Source organism: Nannobrachium achirus, assembly GCF_963921795.1.
Source record: "Nannobrachium achirus genome assembly, chromosome: 6".
NCBI lineage: Eukaryota > Metazoa > Chordata > Actinopteri > Myctophiformes > Myctophidae > Nannobrachium > Nannobrachium achirus.
Genome location: NC_137815.1, coordinates 34,752,113 through 34,775,829, shown reverse-complemented (window position 1 = coordinate 34,775,829; position 23,717 = coordinate 34,752,113). Strand labels below are relative to the sequence as shown.

The following is a 23,717-nucleotide window of genomic DNA, read 5'->3' as shown; positions in this document are numbered from 1 at the left end:
CCGCCGCCCCATATCTTTTCTAGGCAGGGGTCACGCCTCTCACACAAACAGACATGCATTGATGCCAAAACCCCCCAAGTTCACACCTCGCCAATGCTTTAGTGTCACAACAGGGTGTTTTAACAGAGAAACAAGCCTATATCAGGGTTCCCAGAACTTCCCACACATCTTTACCAATTAATTTCCAAAACTTTTCCAAGACTTTTCCAGAATATTTAACCAGATTTCCAGGACTATATAACAATAATTCGGCTCAATAACAAGTCGCTTACTCCTATGCGCAAATAATCATATTTGAACTGGGGACCCCGGCACCCTGACGAGCACTAAGAGTAGAGGAATTTTGTATAACACGGTTTTATTGTGAAAATAGCCGATCTACAGGCTGCATGTAGATCTGCTATTTACACCATTTCTGCCTCTAATATGAGACAATTTGGCCAATGTTTAATGTCATTTCAGAGGTATTAACAAAATCAATAACCAAAGACAATGCATAGCTATTTTTTCCAGGACCTTCCAGGACCCTTGATCAATTCCAAAACTTTTCCAGTACTGGAAAAATATTTTTCTAATTTCAAAATATTTCCAGGAATTTCATGACCGTGGGAACCCTGCTATATGCATATCAATACACCTGTATAGTAGGTGTCAGTGTAGTCGATGGTTTTCATTAAATGGATAGACTGCTGATAGCTACCGAATGAACCTATACAGTATTTCAACGGCCAAACTTTGAATGATAGGGATGAATTTCAAAAAATACACTTAAGTTCCCTGCATTCGTCTATACTACAAGATTCCCAGTAATGATATATACTGTACTATAGAATTGCCTATGGAACCCTATAGCATTATTTCTGTCTGCTCCCCCCCCCCCCCCCCCCCCTCTCCCTCTCCCTCTCTCTCTCTCTCTCTCTCTCTCTCTCTCACACACACACACACACACACACTTGTATGGCACACAGATGGCTATGTCTGGACAATGGTCAGGTTTCAGGCTTTGAGCCATGGCCACACACACACGCACGCACGTACGTACGTACGTAGCGCACACACACACACACACACACACACACACACACACACACACACACACACACACACACACACACACACACACACACACACACACACACACACACACACACACACTAATAACACCCCTGCTCCATCTGCAGTTCGAACCCGGTGACAAAGCAGAGTGGCAGCCATATTTCCGCCTTGCTATCTGAACTCCCTGAGCACAGAACCACATCCAGATACACAACTCATTTTGACAAGCAAGCAGCCTAAAAAAAAGAGAATGCTGCTCAGATTTGTGTTAACACAATCTCTGTGAAAAGCTACATTATTGCTTTCTGAACAGACGGCAACGATTGCAATATGGCCCACAACAATCACGCTGCATAGGTGTGATTATTATGCATTACTCATGTACGCCTGGCAGTCAAATATGTAGCGAAATGTAATAGTTTTGTGGTGTCTTCACGGAAACTTACATTCTGAAACTACATTCTTACATTCTGCTTTCAATCTGACTTCCTCCCTTTTTAACGGTAGAATTTTTACCACTTTTAAACCCATGGCGTCCCTGTTTTGGGCACATAGGCAAAAAAAAGTGAGTAACACTTGCTCAGTGCCATGTCTATAATGCATTGTAAACATACGTATAATGCATTATAATCTGCTTATTACACTGTATAATTATAGTTATAAGAACTCATAAATACTCCTAATGCTTCATAAAAATATCACATTATAAAGCATTCTATAAGGACTATAAGGTCATGGATAAATGCAATGTGATATGCATATCGTCGTTGTCGGGTGGAAACCTCGTATCTCCAAGTTTCAAAATTTGTACGTTCTTTCGTACAGCAGTAAAGCCCTGCTTCATCATACAAGGTCGACGCACAAAAGTAGTGAAAACAGCAGATCTACAAGCACACAACGCCTCGCGGTGCGAGGCGTTGTGTGCTTGTAGATCTGCTGTTTTCACTAGTTTAATCATTTTTTAAAATAATAAATGCAAAACAAACGGTTTTGGACATACAAGGTTTTCATCCGACAACGACGATATAACATTATATAATAATAACCAGTAGCAGGCGCGTGCACACATCTGCCTGGGTGACAGCAGACTGCCGGGGCGAGCGCTGGCGCTTTGGCATGGGACCAAAAGAAATGCACAGTTGTTTCACCACTGCTTGCTAAATTACGATTGCATTTATTTTAATAATTGATGATAAAGTAGGGTATTCTGTAGGAGGGGCGTGGCTAGCTTGTGATGATTTTGATTGACAAGCTCCCAACCAATAGCATTTTATTGACCCACGTCCGCCCTGTCCCGTCCAATAGCATTTATTTCCATGACTCATTTCAGGACTGGATGTAGAAAAATGGCAGATTTGATGTCTGCAAAATAGGCTTCATTTACGGTCTGTAGAGTCCATGGGCGTACCGCTGTCCATTCATTTTTACGGCCTATTGAACAAACGACTGATGGTGTTGATGGACTGTGGAGTGGAGAATTTCTCTACCCCTCTCTTTTTTCTTTTGGCACCCGTTGTCTTGTTTGTGAAAAAATAAAAAATAGATAAAAACATAACCTTACCTTGTCGTTCCACACTCTGCCCTTTCACCTGTGGACCAAAAAGAAAGGAAATATAAGGAAATATCATTAAACATGCAAGGGCATTTACAATGGTGAGAGGGGGGACACTCTAAACTATGAGGGCTGTATTTTGATTGTCTTAATTACCAGCTCTTATGCCTTAACTTAAAGGCCTTCCCATACTGTATCTGACCACCAAACTTTTCGTCTGAGAGTTCCGACTTTCTGACGTGCAGCTTTCCGAACTCTAATTCGGATTAATGCTTTTCAGAAGATGCAAGTGACGTCATTTTGTAGTTGAACCGGACCTTTCCAACAAAATGTTGGGTGGTCGGAGACAGTATAGACATGCCATAGGCATAAGAGCTGGTACTTAAGACAATCAAAATAGAGCCCTGAACAAAAGATGGACCCTGTGTCCATCTTCCATATTCCATATTATTCACACTCACTCCAAGTTAAATTGACATCAGTATTTTTAAATTGGGATAAAAAGGCTATTCATCAGCCAGTCGCTGTAGAAACCTCAAACGACCCCAGGGACCCCTGCAGGGAAAGGGAGTTCTGCTCAAGTGTTGCCAGGTCTGCTCCAGTGTTGCCAGAATCTTAGACAGAAACAGGTAACCATGGCTATGAAAGGTAACCGGCAGGCTCCACCCAAAACACTAGCGCTGGATTTGCCCCGGGTCGACTGTGTTTTGGGGCGACTGTTTCGGTATTCCTATGAAAACAAGCCCAAAATAAGCGACTACACCACATGAGCACTACCTACTACTAACATCTTGGGGAAAACAGACACATACTGTAAATATCTGGAATATCTTTGAAACATTTGAACTACACAAATCCTGTACGGGGATCCCTGGAACGAAATATCTTCAGTCGACGGTTCGCAGACAAATACATATAATGTATATTCATTTAAGGTCCAATTGACGAGAACAAGTTTGAGAACAACTGGTTTAAACAACATTAGGAGGATGGAAATGCCTGTATCTTGACTCCTGTACATTGCCTGTCTTTCGGGTGAAACTTGGCGCTGTATTTAACGGCCCATATCTAGAGAACCGATGGTTGAAATGGCTGCAACCTGCAACTACCAATATTTACAAGCAACTTTACAGAAAAACAAACCCAACGTCGCTTATAATAAGCAAGACCTGGCAACACTGGAAAGGGGGTCTGCTCCCAGAGCAAAGAATGGGGTGGGGGCAGACAAGGGGGGGGACGGGGGGTCATCTAACACTGGTGTCACTGAGTGATGTCTGCACTGGCTCACTGACTCCTTTGTTCCAATATGAACCACCACACATGATGCATATTGAAATGTGCACATAGAAATGCCACACACACACACACACACACACACACACACACACACACACACACACACACACACGTTTGTATTACCATACTTGCGAGGACATCAACATTAGGACGTTGCGCTGCGACGCGTTGTGTTGTGTGCTTGTAGATCTGCTATTGTTGGTGCACTGCAGGTTCACCCCCTAAACCTCTAATCTTTCCTAACCCCAGCCTGAATCTCTTCCTCGTTGTAAGCCTAGTTCTAAAAATGTAATTTAAACCATAAAACATCCATTTCTCTTTTGAGGAAAATTGTCCTCACAATCGATTTCTCAAATGTGTTCTTTTTCTTTTTTTGTTCAAAATCCTTTTATTCCGATTTTTCAGACAAAACGAGACCAGGAGCAAGAATATACACAGCATCATAAGTCACATAAAATATGAAAAGAAACACAATAAGAACAGCCCTCACGCATGGTATTGCGATTTTCAAATTCAACCACATTCAACAAAGACATTTGGACCTCACAAGTATAGTAATAAGACCACACAAACACGTACGTACGCACGCAGGCACGCACACATGCACACGCGCAGGCTTATGAAAATGCATGGTACAGTACAAAGACAGTGAATCAAACTCTACCACGCTGCGTTTGTTAGCTGGATATAATGTGTGCAAATCTAGGCAGTTGCTGAGGCCAACGACTTCTCTTTTCTATTTCTGATAGCACGCATTCTTACCAGCGTTTCCCCCCATTGAGAGAATAATAGCCATGCCTCTCGCAACCGCATAAATTAAGCCATTTCAAAGAAGAGCACAGCTTTATGAGTTAGGGCCTAAAAGAAGCTGCCTTTGTCCCTTGTCTATTGACTTGACCATTGACTGCAGTGCAGTCACTGGACACATAGTGCACAAAGAAGTTTAGAGCCAGCACACTATCCCAACAGTTTGTTTGAGTTCCGCTTTACAATGGACAAAGAGACTGAAGGCTTGACACGTTTCTCTTATATACATAATTTTGGCATTTGGGAAAAAGAGCTCTGCTGCGGTCTCTGGAGCGTTCATGTGAAGAAAAAACATTACATTTGCCACTTGTCATTCCAATGAGTGATAGTTCTCAGCACTTCCAACATTTACACTGGCTCTCTCAAGCAGAAACAAACACTGAGATGGCTTTTGCCATCATTTCAGTTCCCAGTATGACACACGCACGCACACACGCGTACACACGCACACACGCGTACACACACACACACACACACACACACACACACACACACACACACACACACACACACACACACACACACACACACACACACACACACACACACACACACACACACACACAAACACACACACAAACACACACACGCGCGCAGTGTACGGACACATAAACACCCACCGTCTATTTTGGTCTTGAAGCAAAGGGCTAATGAGCTAAACCCGCAGTCCCTGAATGATCACCTGAATAATTAAACACGGGCAGGAGCCCCACATGCCCTAGCTGTCCACACACAGCAAGCACTACGGTAATTCAAACCCATCTAGCCACTTACTGTAGGAGTCAGATTGATACAAACAGTGTTTGTGTATGAAACTAAGTAAGTATATATAACGAGCCCCGTTGCTTTCCACAGAATAAGAGAAAGGAAACCAAAGGATACTTGGGTTTGGAACAAAAGACCAAAGAGATTTGGAAGGCATATATACAGTCTTGTTGTGTCTGTCTGTGCACCTTGTCTGTCGTACGGCCTCAGCTGTCTCTGAATGCTGGCCTTTTCCATTAGGAGAACTCCTGGTGCTGGAGTAGAGGGAGCAGCTGCTGACATGGGCCTGGTCCGGGCCAGCTGATTGATTGGGCGTAACCCGTTCACGGATGAGGTGACAAGGGTTCCCCCCGGGAAGTGAGGGAGGGGGAGCCGGGGGGGCAGCATTTTCTCTTATGGCCTGGAAATGGGATCATGGCTCCGCGGGACCCCTCCCTGAGGCTATTCTATATCAGACACCAGCCAGATCATCCCAGCACCAGTGGACATGAACAGAGAGGGCTTCCAGAGTCCAGACCTCAAAGGAGATGTGTTTTGATGTGATCGCCTTCCTCCTGAATATTAACTCTGTCCCCCCGCACCCGCCCCAAACCACAAGCCTCGATAGTGTCCCATACCTCTATCACTGCTGCTCATTACGGTATATAGGAGCTAAATCATGAGCCTGAGGGCCATCTACTTTACAGACTCACTGATCCCCGGATTCTTTGGGTCATAATTAGAGGATAACACACTGGACTGGTCTGCATTAACAGACATCACAGAAAAACAAAGAGGCCCTTCCTTACCTTCACCCAGAGTCTGCTTCAGTAGGTCATGCTTGGCCTGCAGTTTAATGATGAGGTTGCTGCCGTTCAGAAACTCCTTGAATTTCTGCAGAGGACAAAATGGAGTCACGAGTGAGTGAGCAGCTCACTGTGACGACGTGAGAGCCCCACATAACTCGGCGTCACTCATAACGACAGAGGCACAAATTCAATTTGTTCCATTTAAGTAATTTGATTTTGTTTACAAATGATGTACAGTAGCAATGATGGCTTGATTTTTTTTTATATGCAGAGCATTGTTTCCCCCACCAGGGCCATAGTTTCTTAGTTGGTTCTGCCATGCATGCAGATCAGTTGCCATGTTGAGTTTCACCTATCTGGAGTCACTGTTCCATGCAGCTGTCAAATGGTCAGCTGTGAATGGTCTGAACAGGTACTGTGAGCTTTTTGGAGACTTTTTGGTCTCAGTGAGCTCACGTGTTTGTTGAACTGGTTGATTCATAACATCAAGAAACAGGTAAAGACCATAGAGTTATAAGAAGAATAGAGAGGACACCTGATATCCCCGCCCGTCCACTTGCATTGAGTTGCTCACCCAGGCCAGCGCATGAGGCGTTTTTACCCCTTCTTCCGGGTAGTAAAACCGTGACGTAGTGGGGCCACTGTGACGCATTTTGCGTCATAGTTTGTGTTCATGGACGCGCTGGGGCTCCTATTCATGAACGAGCACTTCCGGTATGAACGCGCGCCAATACAAAGAAGCCTAGTGCGCGTTCATGTGTTAGTGGCCCCAACTGCAGTACCTCAAAACAGCCACCATGTCCATTGCGCTTCAGGGCTCCACCAGGGCTTGGTAAAGACCATTTCTCCCATTTTTCAAGAAACAACTCTTCCTGTATCCTGAGTCTATGTGTAAATCTCTCCATTTCATACATTTCCTCCACAATGCACAGCCACTGCTCACAGGTTGGGGAGTCACTTCTATACCACAATCTTGTTATTGCTTTTTTGCTGGCTGCTAGCAGCACCATGACCAGATACATGTTGTCTCCATGTGTGTTTTCCTGTGTCAAGTTCCCTACATATAACACCGCGGAGGATTAAAAAGGACTCTAATATGATAATGAAAATGATGTAAATGTTGAGCCTGTGAATATGTGTGCATATGACAAAATACAAATTAAGTTAAAAAAAAAAAAAAAAAGAAACAGGTAAAGAATTGATTGCATATTACATTTAAATTTGACCCTGACTTCCCTTACGCATATTGGAGTCTTCCAGGACCAGCCAGGGAGATGGGCAAAGTCCATTTAATGTTTATTTTTCTTTCTTTTTTTATTACTCTGCACATGCTTCCACCGAATAACATTGTCCATTGAATATCTAACTAATGGATAATCAGAGCTCAGGTTGACAAAAATTAGCTCAATTCCTCTTCTAAAGTACACATCACTGTAGAGAGCATATAAAAACAGCAACATGAACTCACAGTAAAGTAGAAGACTTCAGTCTCCTGCTGGTTTGCTCTCCTCTTGGCGATGTTCATCTTGCTCATGTACGACTCCGAGGCCACTGACTTGATGGACTCGGTGGAGCGGCTGTGTGAGAAGGCGTCCGACACGTCGAAGTCTTCCACCGTCAGCATGTCCTGTAGCGTCTGCATGGTCGCATCCAGGGTCTTTCTCACCTGAATGACATTGTGTGTGAGTGACAGAGAGAGGAATGTGTACCACTTGACATGACATATTCTCAATGCACACGTCATCGCTTCATGAGGACTAGGGCCTTTAGTTTGGGGGGGCTTGAAACAAGGAGAAATAATAAGCCCCCTTTTCACAGAGCCAAAGTGCTGGAAGTATAGTGGAAATTTAGAAAACGGCCACTGATCTTGTGTGGCAGCGGTTTTGGCGTTCTAAGTTTTACGGCAAGCTACCTAGTAATTTTCTCCGAAAAGTACCGGGAGAATAAATATGTTCCTTGTTCAAAGTACTGGGAGTCACACACTGCGATAGTGTGACAACGTTGACTGAAGAGAAAAAGAGAGTGTCGGGTGAGAGAGTGTTCCAACAGTCATCGAGGTCGAGCCAAGCGAGCTATTGATTTGTTATTTGTCTAAATCAAATGAAGGTAGGCTACAGGAGAAATGTGACAATTGAGGCAGTTTTACCGTGAGGGACAATATGTAAAATCCTCAATGTTAATCTGTTCATGAACCATTTTCCTGTCAGCCCCCAAAAATATCATTAAAAAAAAGAAATAAAGGGGGGGTTAAAAGAACGGGAGAGTGTTTTTTGCAGGTCTTTCAGTCAGTCTGGGTGTATCAAAAAGGCAACTGGGTTAAGGCAGCGGAAGCTTGTGATTGGCTGCACGGAGGTGCCGAAAGTCGGGCGGACGGAGATACACCTAAACCTAACCTTAACCCTAACCCTAACCTCAGTAAAACTAATGCTGGTGAATGCTAACCTGGTGAAATGCTAACCTGCCGACGCTGGTGAATGTTAAACTGGTCGGACCAACGGGAGGTCGTCTCCACCTTAACCAAGGTGCTTTTTTGATACACTCGGACTGAAAGACCAGCAAAACACTATCCCTTAAAAGAACACTGTGGTTTTTACAATATTCTGTATCTCCCCAGAGCACATGCAGCAGGAGGGCCTTTACTGTACAATGCAATCTGTTCTGGCAACAACCAACTCCAATGACCCTCTCGCTCCACAGGAGCTGAGAATGTCTAGGTTGTGATGGCACTAATGAGGTGATTTCTCTAAAGACACATGCATGTATAGAAGGCCTTCTCAGCTGCAGCAGCAGCACCAGCAGGCAGGGGAGTAGAGAATGCAGGTGCTAATGGTGATAATAATAGCCTGGCTTGCCAGACCTGCCTTCTCCGATGCCTCTGTGTCCTTCCTATCTCGTCTGCCTGTTTCTACTTTCTGGTGGGTAATGGAAGAGCCATGCTATTATTTAAAATGGCCCCTATCAGTGTCTGCCTCAAAAAAAAAAAATTAATTCATGCTTGTCCATGAAACTGTCAACGACTTGAGCTCAAGTTCGTGGGAGGGGAAAGGATGCTGAGCCTCCGTGGGAACCTCACCTCCTCGTTCTCAATCTTCAGCGTAGCCAAGCGGGACTGCAGCTGGTGGTAGCGCATCAGCAGCTCAGTCTGGACGGGCTGCTGGGCACTCACCTGGCACACCTGGCATGGGAGAGAACCATTGAAGTGCGTGGGACTGGTCTATCTAGGGCAGGGGTTTTCAAAGTGGGTGACGGGGCACCCTGGGGTGCCGCGACGGCAGTCCAGGGGTGCCGCGAGATCATTTGATAATATTTGGAATTTATTTGGACACTTAAAAAAATATTATTTAGTATAATTTTAAACTTGAAGTACAAAGTTCTAACCAAAATGGCTATTATCTCAATGTTTTCCTCCCAACATAATCACTAAAATACTGTCACTGTCGGGCAGAAACCTCGTATCTCCAAGTTTCAAATGTGTACGTCTTTTGCTCTGCTTCATTCATACAAGACCGTCGCACAAAACTAGTGAAAACATCCGATCTACAAGCACACAGCGCCTCGCGATGCGAGGCGTTGTGTGCTTGTAGATCTGCTGTTTTCACTAGTTTAGTACATTATAGATGATAAATACAAAACGAACGGTTTTGGACATACAAGGTTTCCACCCGACAACGACGATATGCTATAAATATAAGGTGCTGGGAAAATTATAATGTAGGGGTGCCTCGGATTAAAAAAATATTTATGGGGTGCCCTGAGACAAAAAAGTTTGGGAACCCCTGATCTAGGGGTTTAAAGGGCGACGTTGCCTATTTTCAACCTTAATCCCATTGTTCTACTGTGTGTGAGGCGGAAGTGACGCCAGGCCAGCCTACATGAGATGTGGCTTATTTGGCATATTTTATGCAGGCTGGTAGAGTTTTTCCAGCATCTTTGAGAGAAAGCTCTCAAAACAAAGAAAGCATTTGCCGGTTTTACTGTACAGTACATGCCTTTGCGGCGCTGCATAAAAAATTATAGCTGAATCCAGTTGAAGCAATAACCCCTTTCTCATTACAAAGGTAAACATAACCTAAAAGCGAGACAAAAAAAAAAAAAAAAAAAACATATGCTACATTTACCTGGCCACACGATACTAAATAATATAGGTAATTTGTATTTAGATTATTATCTGCCAGTTTGGGACACACCTCAGTCCCAGTGTATACTGTAGCATTACTATGCAAAACCACCAAAGAGGAATGTTTTTGTTTTACAGTACTTTAAATAATTTTCACAAGTACTCCCAATTATAGAACGGAAAGTCGACAAAGTCGCAATTGAAAGAGCAAGGTTTGACACTAAAGTCTCAGTGGCACTTGCCCATCGGGCAAGTACAAGTCATGTTCTACTTTCCCAAAGGTCATGCATGCCCATATTAGTGGGTTGTTGATCTAACAATGTTATAATGATAATAATGATAATGAACGTTTTATTCACTTAACACTTAACCGTTAGTGTCAACCGCCGAAAAGACAGCGCTGGTTAAATCAATGTTCACTAGTTCAGTGTTCATGTATCGGAGCTGTAACTGTATATAATTGTCACTCAAATAATTGCGATTAACGATTTAATTGTGTTTTTGTCATTGACAATTACATTTCCGTTTGGCTTTTAGGCTTTGAATTACACATGGTAGATATGACACATACGCTAAATATACAAAGATATTACTGACATATTTGACAAGTTTATACTTAAAAAAGAACATTGATAGTGGAAATAGCCGATCTACAAGCTCACAACGCGTCGCATTTGCGACGCGTTGTGAGCTTGTAGATCTGCTATTCCCACTATTTTTGACATGGAAACGATTATGACGATTATGAAAAATAATCACGATTGACGATTATGTCCAAAAATCGCGATTAGACGATTATGTAGAAATTGTGACAGCCCTATGGCAAAGCCTCACTCACCTCGTCCGCCATGTGCGGCAGGTACTCGAAGCGCACGGGGGGACAGAACACCTGGTTGTGCATGTCCATGATCTTGTGCTTGTCGCTGCGGGAGTCCAGGTTGTCCACAGCGTTCTCTATGATGTCCAGGCCCTCGTGGCGCGACGTCTCCAGGTTGTACTCCGCAGAGAGGTAGGTCCTGAACGTGCGCGCCAGGCTAGCGTGGTAGCCCAGGTCACAGCACTGCAGAGGATGAGGGAATGAGTCATGGACGTTAGGGCTGTGCTCAATTAATCGATGCGGCAATAATCGTATCGTTTTCCTTGCCGATAATCGTATCGATACAGAGGCTACCATATCGATACAGCAGGAAATGCTGTGTGAAGTGGCTTTAAAAAAAACATCAGCTATGGTGTGTTTATGTGTGACTGAGACTCAGACATGAGTTGCAGTAAAAACAAATCAAGAGAATATTTCATTTACATTTATTAATGATTAAATAGTTTGCATTTATCCATCAAAACATTATTTATTTGAATTTATTTCCTTGCTTTTTTGTTTAAATGTTATCAACCAAGTTTTTCAAATTGATTTGGAAACTTAACCTTTCTGACAATACCGTATATTGGTCATAACATCGGCAATCAGCAGTCTATAAGTAAATTCAGTAGGACATGAATCAACGAGTGTGCCGATACATATTGCATCGTGGCCTCCGTATCGTGGTACGTATCTATCGTGAGGTTGTAGGCCATTGGTTCTCAAAGTGGATTTCAGGGACTCTCTAGGTTCTTTTATGTGGGTCTAAATTGACTCTTGCATGTCTGTATCTTTGACAGTGTACAAATGGAACCAAATGGACCTGTCAGGGTCCATTTGGTTCCATTTGTACACTGTCAAAGTTAAGGGGAGCCCTTCAAATGTCAAAGTTTGAGAACCAGTGTTGTAGGCAATACCCAGCCCTAATGGATATCCACCTTAACATTCTGTACTCTGCTGTCCTCATCTATGCCCTCATTATGCATGGCAGTCAACCAGTGGGTCAAACAGTCCGACGGCCCTTTTCGCAAGTACACAATTACGTTGCATAATTAGATTCCATTCCATCACCTGCCATTGTGTTGTTAACCTGACCTCAGCCATGAACTAAATTCCAAATTAGGTTGAATAGATTCTGCTGGAGGTTCCTGTTCAGAAGAAGCAGTGTACACTGTACACACACACACACACACACACACACACACACACACACACACACACACACACACACACACACACACACACACACACACACACACACACACACACACACACACACACACACACACACACACACACACACACACACACACAGCATTACAGGAGCTCCGCACAGCAGGACATCGAGGCTAATTACAGTGGCTTATCACAAAGCGTTGAATGAACTAACCTAATTAGGCTGCTGGGTGTTTAGAGTGAGGCTGGAGGCTACTGACAGTTAATCATGTGAATAACTTATTGGTCTTTAGCGCAGAGGAAGCTTCATTTTAGCATTCAAGTTGTCTTTCTCTTGCTTTTACATAAAGGAAAATGTGTAAAAAGATCTGAACAGCGCATTGGTAATTTCTTTATTTAGCAAAATTACTAACTTACACTGTACTAACTAAGGCCAAATTTTTCTCAGTTCAGTCAACCATTCCTGCATGGAGGGTCCCCTTTACGTTACTTTTGGAACTAAGTTGTGCATAAAGTGCAGTATTGTGTTCAAGTAATACAGGATACGCTGTCAAAGTGCACTAGACTATTAGACTATACATGGACACAGGTTTGGTTATCGAGTAACCTTTTTTTTGGAGCGGTGAAAGCGCTCCCAATAGACAGGTATGTCCGTGGGTGGCTATGTGGCTGGCTATGTCTGTAGCCTGGCAATACCTTGAGTGGCCACACAAGTTAAAGGAGGGGTGCTGTTGTGCAGGCACACACACACACACACACACACACACACACACACACACACACACACACACACACACACACACACACACACACACACACACACACACACACACACACACACACACACACACACAGACAGGGTATAGCTGCTCAGATTCACCGCTCCACTTCGAACCGAGGTTTGATTTTTTTAGATTAAACTTAAAGGATGGAAACGAAGGACAATCCCTTGTTGTTTTCCACACCCTCAGTAGGATCTGCTTCCCTAACATGATAATAGTCTGGATCTATTCAGCATCGTAACCCTTACAATGTGCCAGTAGCAGGATCACCCAACATATAAAGTCTATAGAACTAAAAACAGAATCGCTTCATTCATAATTTCACTTGTATAGCAGAGCAACACCACAACATGTGTTAAAGTGTACCGGCCTCTGCCATCTCACTCCTCCAGCAGCTTGTAGTGTCTATGCAATCTTGATGTTATAAATATCGATAAACACTCTCACAGTTTAATTTAAATTTCAATGATGCTGATTGACAGGGCTGACATCTCACTGGCTGCATGTGTGTTTTGTTGACTGGGTCTGGTATGGGTCTGGTATAAGGCTCTGACATGACAGAACAGGCCTCCTCCCCACTGCTAGTGGCAGGCCCAGTCAGTCAGGCTCACAACAATACCATTCACCACAGCCAGGGGCGTCACAAGGGGGGGAAAGTGGGACTGAGTTACTAGGGCCCAAGGTGGAGCCTAATTATTTTATACCTTAGCTATTGAAAAATAGCAGATTATGGCACCGAGGGCCGCGCTGCGAGCTTGTAGATCTGCTATTTTTGAAAAGTCGTGAAAATGTATGCAAATCCTCTAATATATGTATTTTTTAAGCAAACTTTTGGAAGTCAAATTTTGATTCTGGGGTTCCCTGGAATTAAATATTTTGACATGGGAGTCCGTGGCCAAATACATATCATTTTGAGGGTCCTTCACATGAAAGAGTTTGAGCACCACTGACATAGAAATTGACATAGAAGGATCTGAAATATTCAAAGACTTTTCAAAAATAGCAGATCTAGAAGCTCGCTGTGAGCGTGTACATCTGCTATTTTTCAATAGTTAAAGCACAAAATAATGCGTAATAATGCGTTCCCAGTCTAAATTGGAGAGCTCCCCCTATAAAGAACATTCATGGGGGGCCTGCAGTGAATCCTTGTACCCAGGGCCCAGAATCTGGTGCGACACCCCTGCCATTCACCACGGCTCAACAGGATTTGGGATGACGTGCCCTTTTTAGTTGCCAGACCCGGGAGCCATGCACTGCAGCCAGCCTCATCAAAGTTACTCTGTCATGGGGTTGGGATTTGGCCACCAAATCAGGGTGTCTCTGAAGTCAGATCTCAGTGTAGAGCTGCCCTCCAGAGCTATCAGTCGTCATAGTCAGTCTATAATGATCATTTAGGAAGCGTCAATCTCATTTCCACCTGACTGAATTTACTCACTGCTTTGCGCTGCTTATGTGCATGATGTAATATTTATGGTTTTACTAGTCAGCGCGTACAAGGGGATTCATTGAACCAACTAGCCCCTTAAGAGTTAAGACCTGAGGCAGATTCTAAAAACACCGTCTAAATCCTGTTTTCTGACAAACTTCTAAATCCAGTTTTCGGACAATCTTCTAAATCCAGTTTTCAGACAAACTTGTATTTTGGATTTAAGTTTTTATTTTATTCTTTAAAATCATGTTTCTATATATATTGTTGTTGTGAAAATTGCCGATCTACAAGTGCACAACGCCTAGTCGCCTCGCATCGCGTTGTGCACTAGTTTCACTACTTCTGTGCGACACTCTTGTATAATGAAGTATATGGCTTTAATTTAAAACAAAACCTTTTCGCTAGACAGTGACAACATATAGTAACAACTAAAATGACACAAATGCATCTAATCATCCTGTCAGTGGGTTACCTTTCAATAACGGCCAGCGCACTGACAATTCCTTGCTTATTGCTGTGGAAATGGCAATAGGTTGCAGCTTGGCGCCCAGTTTTAGGATTCTGTTGTTGCAAGTGGTTGCATACCTTTTCAGTAGATAAAAGCAAACAGTGACTGTGATCGTTTTCTATTGTGTGTGTAGGAAGGAATCGATGCACACAAGTTGTTTTTATTTGTCACAAAACACCAGCAGCAGCATCCTTAGTAAGGTTTACTTTACAAAGACTGTTTCCTCCCCACTTCCATGTAGTAGCATGAGAGTGTAAACCACAGTGGTGCAGAGGAAAAGAGAGAGTGTGTGCATGTGTGCCTGCGTGTGTGCGTGCGTGCACGTGTGAGAGGGAAATAGAGAGAGGAAAAGAGACATAGAGATACAGAGGGAGAGAGAGGTACTCTGCGTCATGTTTCCATATTGCCTTGCTTGCCACTGCTGTGTATTTTTCTTGGCTCAATCTTCTACAGCACTGAGTTGGTGACCGTGACAGGCAGACAAGCACAACACAATGCCAGCTCTGTGTGTCTCAGCAAAGATCCACAAAGCAGTGTTACCAATATATTGGATGGACATATATACCGGTAGGAAGAGGAGAGCAGAGGAAACAGGAGCAAAGCAGGACATGTTTCCTCCGTCAAGTCCCTTAAAATGAATTATTACGTTTTGGAAGAAAATACCAGCATTGTCTGCAGGGTACGTAGCACTCCACCACACCATCTGACTCACTACTGTAGGGCAGTGGTTCTCAAACATTGTTGGCTCAGGGCACCTTGGTAAATCGCTTTTTCATCCACGGCAGCCCTGAATTACATTGTTACTTCACAGTACCTTACATTTATGTCAAATATGTAAATATTTCCCCCTAAGATACGTACGCCGCAAGGAAAACTAGACAATATTTGTTTCCATTAGGACAGATCAGAAAGTATCTTTTATACTTGGTGTTTAACCACTTAAAACCCCAGCATCTATATTCCGGTGGGAACATTCACAAGCTTGTAGATCTGCTTTTTTGGATGAAGTGACTTGGCGTACTGTAGGCTGAAAAAGATTGCACCAAGTACAGTGCAACTCAGGTATAAGTGGTTAAACTGAAGTGATATTGATAAATTCCAAATGTTATCAAAGTATTCTGAGGCACCCCTGTATTCTATGTCACAGCACTAACCTGCACTAGGTTACTGTCAAATTCTTTCAGCCACTGGCGGTAGAAAACAGAAGAAAACGGGGTAAACACATTTAGTGGTAACGACTGAGCAGCTTGTTGGAAACAAGCCGCCAACAGGCTGAAACGGAGAAAACAGGAACAGATGGTGGAGAGTGTCTACAGCTCGTTGCAACGTTTAAAACAACATCAGAAAAATCCCAGCTGAGAGGCAAACAAACACATGGCTATCACATACTTACATCAATCATGTCGGAGACGTCGTGTATGTAATATTTCGCCACCACAGCATTTGTTGCAGCCAGGTTCAACAAATAGTCGTTCCGGGCCTTTGTGCATTTCAGCTTATTCTCTGAGTACTTGGCTTGCCTCTGGGGGAAGGGGAGAAGAAAGAGAGAGAGAGAGAGAGAGAGAGAGAGAGAGAGAGAGAGAGAGAGAGAGAGAGAGAGTAGATAAAGGAAAAAACATCAGTGTGGGAAGCAGTGTTGATTTTGACAGCAAATTTTGAAATAGTTTCAGTCATGTTTTAGTCACCCGAAAAGCTTTTGTTTTAGTCTAGTTTTAGTCGAAAAAATATCCTACGATTTTAGCAGATTAAGTGTACACTTAATCTGATCGGATCTACAAGCTTGGCTCTTCTCCACTAGTCCCTCTTTAGTCCACTTTAGCCCACATTAGTCATGCAGTTTTTATCGTCAGTGAAAAAAGGTAGTCAACAAAAACAAAACTTCATAGTTTTAGTCAACAAAATTAACAATGGAAGAGAGAGAGAGAGAGCAGATAAATGACAAACCATCAGAGTGGGAAGATTAAGCAATGGTGGGAGTTGGGCTATTTTCAGTAACATTTCAGTATTTCAGTAATAAGCCGGACTTGGAACAGGTCTTACACTGCAAACATATAGTCCAAGCGTGGCACTAGAGGTGCTGCTGTGCTAATAACATGTTAAATGGACACAGACAGGCTTGCATGCAGTCAGTCGCTCCAAGCCATTCTGTCTCTAAGCATGGGAGCACAACAGGCTGCCGAGCACAGATGTTAACAATGAAACGGCTATAAAAGATGGTTTCACTCCAGTGAGGTCATGAGAATCTCTCCATCTCTCCATGTGTGTGTGAGTGTGAGTGTGTGTGTGTGTGTGTGTGTGTGTGTGTGTGTGTGTGTGTGTGTGTGTGTGTGTGTGTGTGTGTGTGTGTGCGCGCGCGCGCGTGCGTGTAAATACGAGTAAGACGCCTCAGGGCGACATGCGACCTCGCCCTAAAGGCAGAGGTCGCGCCAATTCTTGGCCATCTGGCCAGTGATGTATGTCGGACCAGTTACCAATATATGGAGACCCCTGCATGATAGTCAACAATGTTATGTCAAAACATGTCCATACTGTATATGGGCATTACCAAATATGGGCATTCCCAGATATGTCCTTAATATTGATGACAATGGGACAGGGATCTCCATAATATGGGCATAAAACGTATGTTAATTAGTAAAGCCAAGCCTTGGCAAGTTAGGGCCTGGGTTTGATGCCTGGGGATCTCAATATATGGGCATAAGGGGTACCCTAACAGGGCATCATAATCTGGGAATGCCCATACTGTATATGGACTTTTTATTTATTTTATCCTTCATTAATATATATCCATATACATATATGGACTTAAAATTAACGTTTTCGGGGAAGGTAGAGTGTAAATCAGAGTTGAAAGAGCTACTGGTTTAGAAGGCATTTGTAGAGTCGGCCTCAGGTCTCAGTGGGTTGAAGCGCTGTAGATCAAGAAGATGTACGTAGTTTAGTGGAAGTCATGGCCAAACAAAGCGACCTATGATGACGGTACACAGAATGATTATAATTGCGGCCCGTCAGCAGCGCCTGCTGTGTTCTCTATCTGCTGCCAACTCCCTCTCCACACCATCAGGAAATCCCAGCGGGACTAACCACGCTCGCCAGGGCATTTCCTTGTGAACAGTGATGATATTATCTACATATTTTGTTGAATTAAAGTGTTGATCAAATGCTACTTTCTCTACATGTTATATTGCCTGGCATTCATCATTGTTCAAGGCTATCCAACTTCTATCCAACCAGAGCAGCCGTGTGTCAGTCGTGTACTGTACATTATATTATGGATATAGTGTAGTGTATATACACTAAGCCATTACATTACTACTAACAACAAACTCTAAACGTTGTAACAGAAGTTGCTGACAGATTCAGCTGCAGAGCGCTGAATCTGTCTTGAGAGATTAAATGAACACTGACACTCCATGGTGGACATCTTCAAGTCTTTTAGGCCAGTGGTTTTCAACCAGTGGTCCGGGGACCACCAGTGGTCCTTGAGGGGATTCCAGGTGGTCCCCAGATAAAAGATGGAGAGTCTGTAACCAAATGGACCCTTATAGATCTTTAACTCTTGAGAGCATAAAATGAAAAAAATTATAACATGGAGTTAAATTATTGTTAAACACGTTGTGCATTACTTAATTTATTTTACACTATTCTACACTGTTAGAGAATGTAGAAGAATTATTATTTTGATCAACGTTTGCCTGTTATCTCTCCTATGGCACCACATCAATATAGCATGGAATTGTAGACAAAATCCTATCCAACGACAACAAAGTCTTCTAAGTTTTGGGTCTGAGAGGCTAAATCTCATCAAATGGTGGTCCGTGGCTCAAATGCCGAATAAATAATGAAATGAAAATGGTTGAAAACCACTGGTTTAGGATAAAGCCCTTCAGCATTGTCTTCAAGACCTGGTATAATGGTAGCGAGGAGGCTTGTATAGATGTGGTCACAGTGCTGTTATGTGTGAGCACACACTCACACAGCGTAGACAGAGAGGGACAGAGAAGGGAACAAGACGCAGCAGTCTATAGACAGGTCTGCAGCCAGACACTCCTTCGGGCAACTGCAGAATTTCAGGTCAGTGACCGAACTGTGTGGTTCTTCTGGTTCCAGTTCACCATTCTACAGTAATTCATGTTAATCCTCTCTCTCAATTACTCCCCTCCCTCCCCCTATCCAGGACAACGAAGGGTTCTTGCTGTACTTCAGATTACACACATGTAATGCTGCATATTTCCATTTTTTGGGGGGATTTTCACCAGGAAGTTCCTCATGCAAATTAAGCTCCTTTTTATCCGTCAGGCACAAAGAACCAAGACAAAAGAGAGTCAGACCGGCGACAGGTTTTCCTCCTCAGGGCTGCCATGCAAGGAGACGTCGCTTGGCATGAGATGAGAATGGAGCACTATTTATAACGGCGGCTATGGATGTTCATTCTCTCTCTGTGTGCCTTGTGACCTGATTTTTTTAGGCAGTTGAAGGAGCAGCCATATTACTCCACATACACCTTCCAACAGGCTTAAAGCAGGGGAGGAGGACGCAGCAATGAATGAAAAAAGAATCCCGTCTTTTATTCTGACACGACTGCTGGAAATTAGCATCATAATGCCCGCTGTGAAATTGGAAATAAATTGCTCATGTGTAGTGTGTTGTGAAATAGCAGAAATGAAATTTCTGTACGAATTGCCTTAACATTACGGTACACTTTGATGTGCCTCCACCAATCATCAAATCAGTTTTGTATCCCTCTCACCATCAACGACACACACACACACACACACACACACACACACACACACACACACACACACACACACACACACACGCACACACACACACACGCACACGCACACGCACACGCACACACATACGCACACACACGCACACACACACGCACTCTCTCTCTATCTCTATCTCTATTTCTATCTCTCTCATATACGTATAGTGTAGATACAGTAGATTACACTTTCTACAAAAGTAGTATACTACACTAGCCTGATTATCAGACTGAACCGGCAGTCAACTCAGTGAGTATGAAGGGCCTATGTACTGTTTTTGAAAATGTTTTAAAAAAATGTAGCAAACAAAAAAATAAAGGGACCCATAAAAATGTGTCTGCGACCCACAAATGGGTCCCGACCCAGTGTTTGGGAACCAGTGCTCTAGAGGTTACACGAGGCCCCGCCCACCTTCTCCTTCATCTTCTCGATCTTCCTGACGGAGCTGCGTCTCTGGGGCCGGTCCTCGTGGCGCAGGAGGTTGACGTTGAGGTCTCCAGACTTGCTGAACTGCTTTTCCTCCTGCTTCTCAGCGTCCTTCAGCTTGCTCTCTGCACTGATGCTCTCTGTGTGGTACATGTGGTACGTCTTCATCACCTGCAGGAGACAGAGAGAGAGAGAGAGAGAGAGATGTAAACAAAGATGTGAGTTGAAAAAGATAACCACGGCTCACAGCTAGAAGGTCCTGGGTTCGATTCCCGGTGGGGGACGCTGTGGGCACTGGTGGCGTGTTCTCTCCTCCAGTCATCAGCGCCCACATCCACAGAAAGGGCCTTTCTGTGTGGAATTTGCATGTTCTCCCCGTGTAGGTGACCTCACAAAAAACATGCAGTAATCCTGGTTTCTATGATGCCTCCCCCTGGCCGCCCGGGGCGCCTGATGGAGGGTAAAGGAACTGGTTGGATAACGTGTTCCTTCCATGCACTGCATCTCCCTGGTTAGACGTAGTATAACTGGGGTAGTATTTTTATTTTAAACATGTTGATCCCTTTGAAAGCTAACCTGCAGCCTTGTTCATCATCACAAAAGGCTGTTTCAGCTTCACATTCAAACATACCGTCAAACATACCCTAACCCTATTATAAAATATAGTTATTTTATCTGTTCGGATTTTAAGTCCAACATACAATACCAATATGATGACCGATTTATTGTCCATCCGTACAGCAAGCATTCTTCAGATGTAATCAAAGCAAATAATGGGAGGGCGTTCCAATACCTTGATGAAATGAACACACAGGACCACAATGGAAACATGCCCCTGGGGCTTTTTGTGTTATCCTTTTAACAACCATTGTAAAATGGTACCTCTGTACTAATTGCAAAGTGCATGTCTGTCTAATTCTTCGACTCATTCTCTACACAAGTCCTTTATGTTTTCTTTGAAATCTTGAAAAGTGAGAGGAGACCCCTTCTGTTTCCGGCAGAAATGCACTGACGTGACTAATGATCTAGAAAAAGTGAGCACCCAGCCACCAAATGTCAGGTGCACAACTGCACATCATTAGTATTCTTATCAGGAGCACAGCCTGCCATGAATATGTATAGGAGGACCACTGCTGGGAACAGGGGGGAAAGTGGAGAGAGGATATTAACCAAGACTCTCCCTCAGGCAAATCAATACTAAAGCTGTCTGGAAGATATCCCTCAAAAACAAGAGTCGACATGTACTGTAAACGTGTATCAAGATGATGCAAAAAAAACAAAAAAATACATATATATACATATATACATATATATATATATAGTATACATGCGACGCATTGTGATCTTGTAGACCGGCTATTTTCAAATGGCACAAATGTATAAAGGGCTGAAGCGGGTAATGTATGTTTTGTAATAATAATCGAAATCTACAAAGTAACTAGTAACTAAAGTTTTCAGACTGTTATTGTGGAGTAGCCTCTGAAATGTAGTGGAGTATAGAAGTAAAAGTACTGAAAACTGGAAATACCTCTATATAAGCAAAGTACAAATAACTCAAAATGTTACTTAAGTACAGTACTTGAGTAAATGTACTTAGTCACTATCCACCACTGCTCACAGAGGCGCCGTTGGCCTCCATACTGAGGAAGAGTTCATCACCCAAGGCTTTCGCCTCTCCAGTCTTTTTGTGTGGCACGGTGACAACATTGTTCTCCACATCCTTTCTGGTCATACATTTCTACTCCATACCCACCCTAGGGTGCAGAGTGCAGACAAAACGTGGGCGACATGAAGACCTGGAAAGGACTTGTTAGCAGGGACGTGCTGGGCCCCTGATTCAGCCCGGGAAAAAGAGTTGCATGCCATAGAGAGAGATCTCTCTCTATAGCACTGCTGCTACTCAAATATTTGCCATTTCAGATCATGACAAGTGACAAGACAGTGGGCCAATTACTGTACATGAGTTATATTTCGTCGTTGTCGGGTGGAAACCTTGTATGTTCAAAACCGTTTGTTTTGTATTTATCATTTTAAAAATGATTTAAACTAGTGAAAACAGCCGATCTACAAGCACACAACGCCTCGCACCGCGAGGCGTTGTGTGCTTGTAGATCTGCTGTTTTCACTACTTTTGTGCAACGGCCTTGTATGATGAAGCAGGGCTTTGCTTTGCGAAAAAATGTATAAATTTGAAACTTGGAGATACAAGGTTTCTGCCCGACAGTGACGATTTACTTTGTTGGCTGCACAGCCCCCAAAATGGAACGAAGGCCGACATTTTATTTTTTCCTAATGGCCGGCCTGGACTGGCCGGGAATGAACCGGCCGTTCGGGAATTGTCCCGCTTTTCCCAATGGCCAGCACGTCCGTGCTTGTTAGACATATTATTGTACCACCAGTCTGGTACAAAGACGAGAGACACCAGTTCCCTCCTGTTTCCTGTTTAACACCTCCCAGGTGCTCGGAGAGAGAGAGACAAGGCTGTTACAATTCCAAATGTAGGGCAGAGGCATCCAGGACAGCTGTCCCCACTGTGTGCGGGTTCGAGCCTTCCCCCCAACGGACTGGCCTGGGCGGGCGGCATGTGCAGCCCCCCATTCTTAATGGCCGTTAAAAGAAAGCCCAGATGTGGCCAGTCAGTGTCTTTAAATGCCTGAAACGCTTGGAAGCTAGAGTGCATTCACAGACCGTCCATGAACACCTCAGGATGTTGCACAGCCGGCATAAATGCCAGTTTGTTTGTTTGTTTCCCCCCTGCAACCCAGGTTTCCGGTGGTTAATGTTCACTTGGAACTGCATTTAAGCAGCAGGGTTTCTTTTATCTCTAGGAATATATAACCCAGCCCAGGAGCATCCCACGAATGCAAATGGGCCAGGGTTATTTACAAGAAGAACCTAGGGGAAAAAGGCCAATTATTTCCAGTTAGGGTTAGGTCAGATCTACAGCAGCTCTACAAGATCACAACACTTAGCGACGTGTGCTTCTGAGCTTGTCAGTTGGTTATATATTCACTATTCACAGTGGTGTAAAGTAACTACATTTACTTAGGTACTGTAGTTTTTAGGTATTTGTACTTTATTTGAGTATTTCCAATTTCAAATACTTTTACTTCTACTCCACTACATCTCAGATCCAAATAATGTACTTGTACTCTACTACATTTAAACTCTTCATCCCTATATACATTTCGGCCATTTAAAAATAGACGATCTACAAAGCTCCAAGATTTTTATACATTTGAAAACGTGTGAAATGGGATATTCTGCACCACGAGTACTTTCTACTTTTTCTACTACTTTACGTAAATGTTGATACCAATACTTTTGTACTTTTAGACAAGTAAATGTTGAAATACGGACAAACAGAGTATTTCTATATTGCAG

General features: G+C 43.4%; 1 protein-coding gene across 2 annotated transcripts in view; it reads right to left on the bottom strand.

The window, feature by feature from the left end:
• Positions 1-23,717, bottom strand: part of srgap3 (SLIT-ROBO Rho GTPase activating protein 3) — a gene marked incomplete at both ends in the record, with an annotated part of 111,682 nt that overhangs the window by 27,380 nt on the left and 60,585 nt on the right. For both annotated transcript variants that reach the window (XM_080727508.1, XM_080727509.1), the window contains 7 exons: positions 2,618-2,645; positions 6,265-6,349; positions 7,733-7,930; positions 9,338-9,439; positions 11,220-11,441; positions 16,526-16,654; positions 20,319-20,504. In XM_080727508.1, the coding sequence (XP_080583634.1) occupies positions 2,618-2,645; positions 6,265-6,349; positions 7,733-7,930; positions 9,338-9,439; positions 11,220-11,441; positions 16,526-16,654; positions 20,319-20,504 (950 nt within the window). The remainder of the gene's footprint in view (positions 1-2,617; positions 2,646-6,264; positions 6,350-7,732; positions 7,931-9,337; positions 9,440-11,219; positions 11,442-16,525; positions 16,655-20,318; positions 20,505-23,717) is intronic.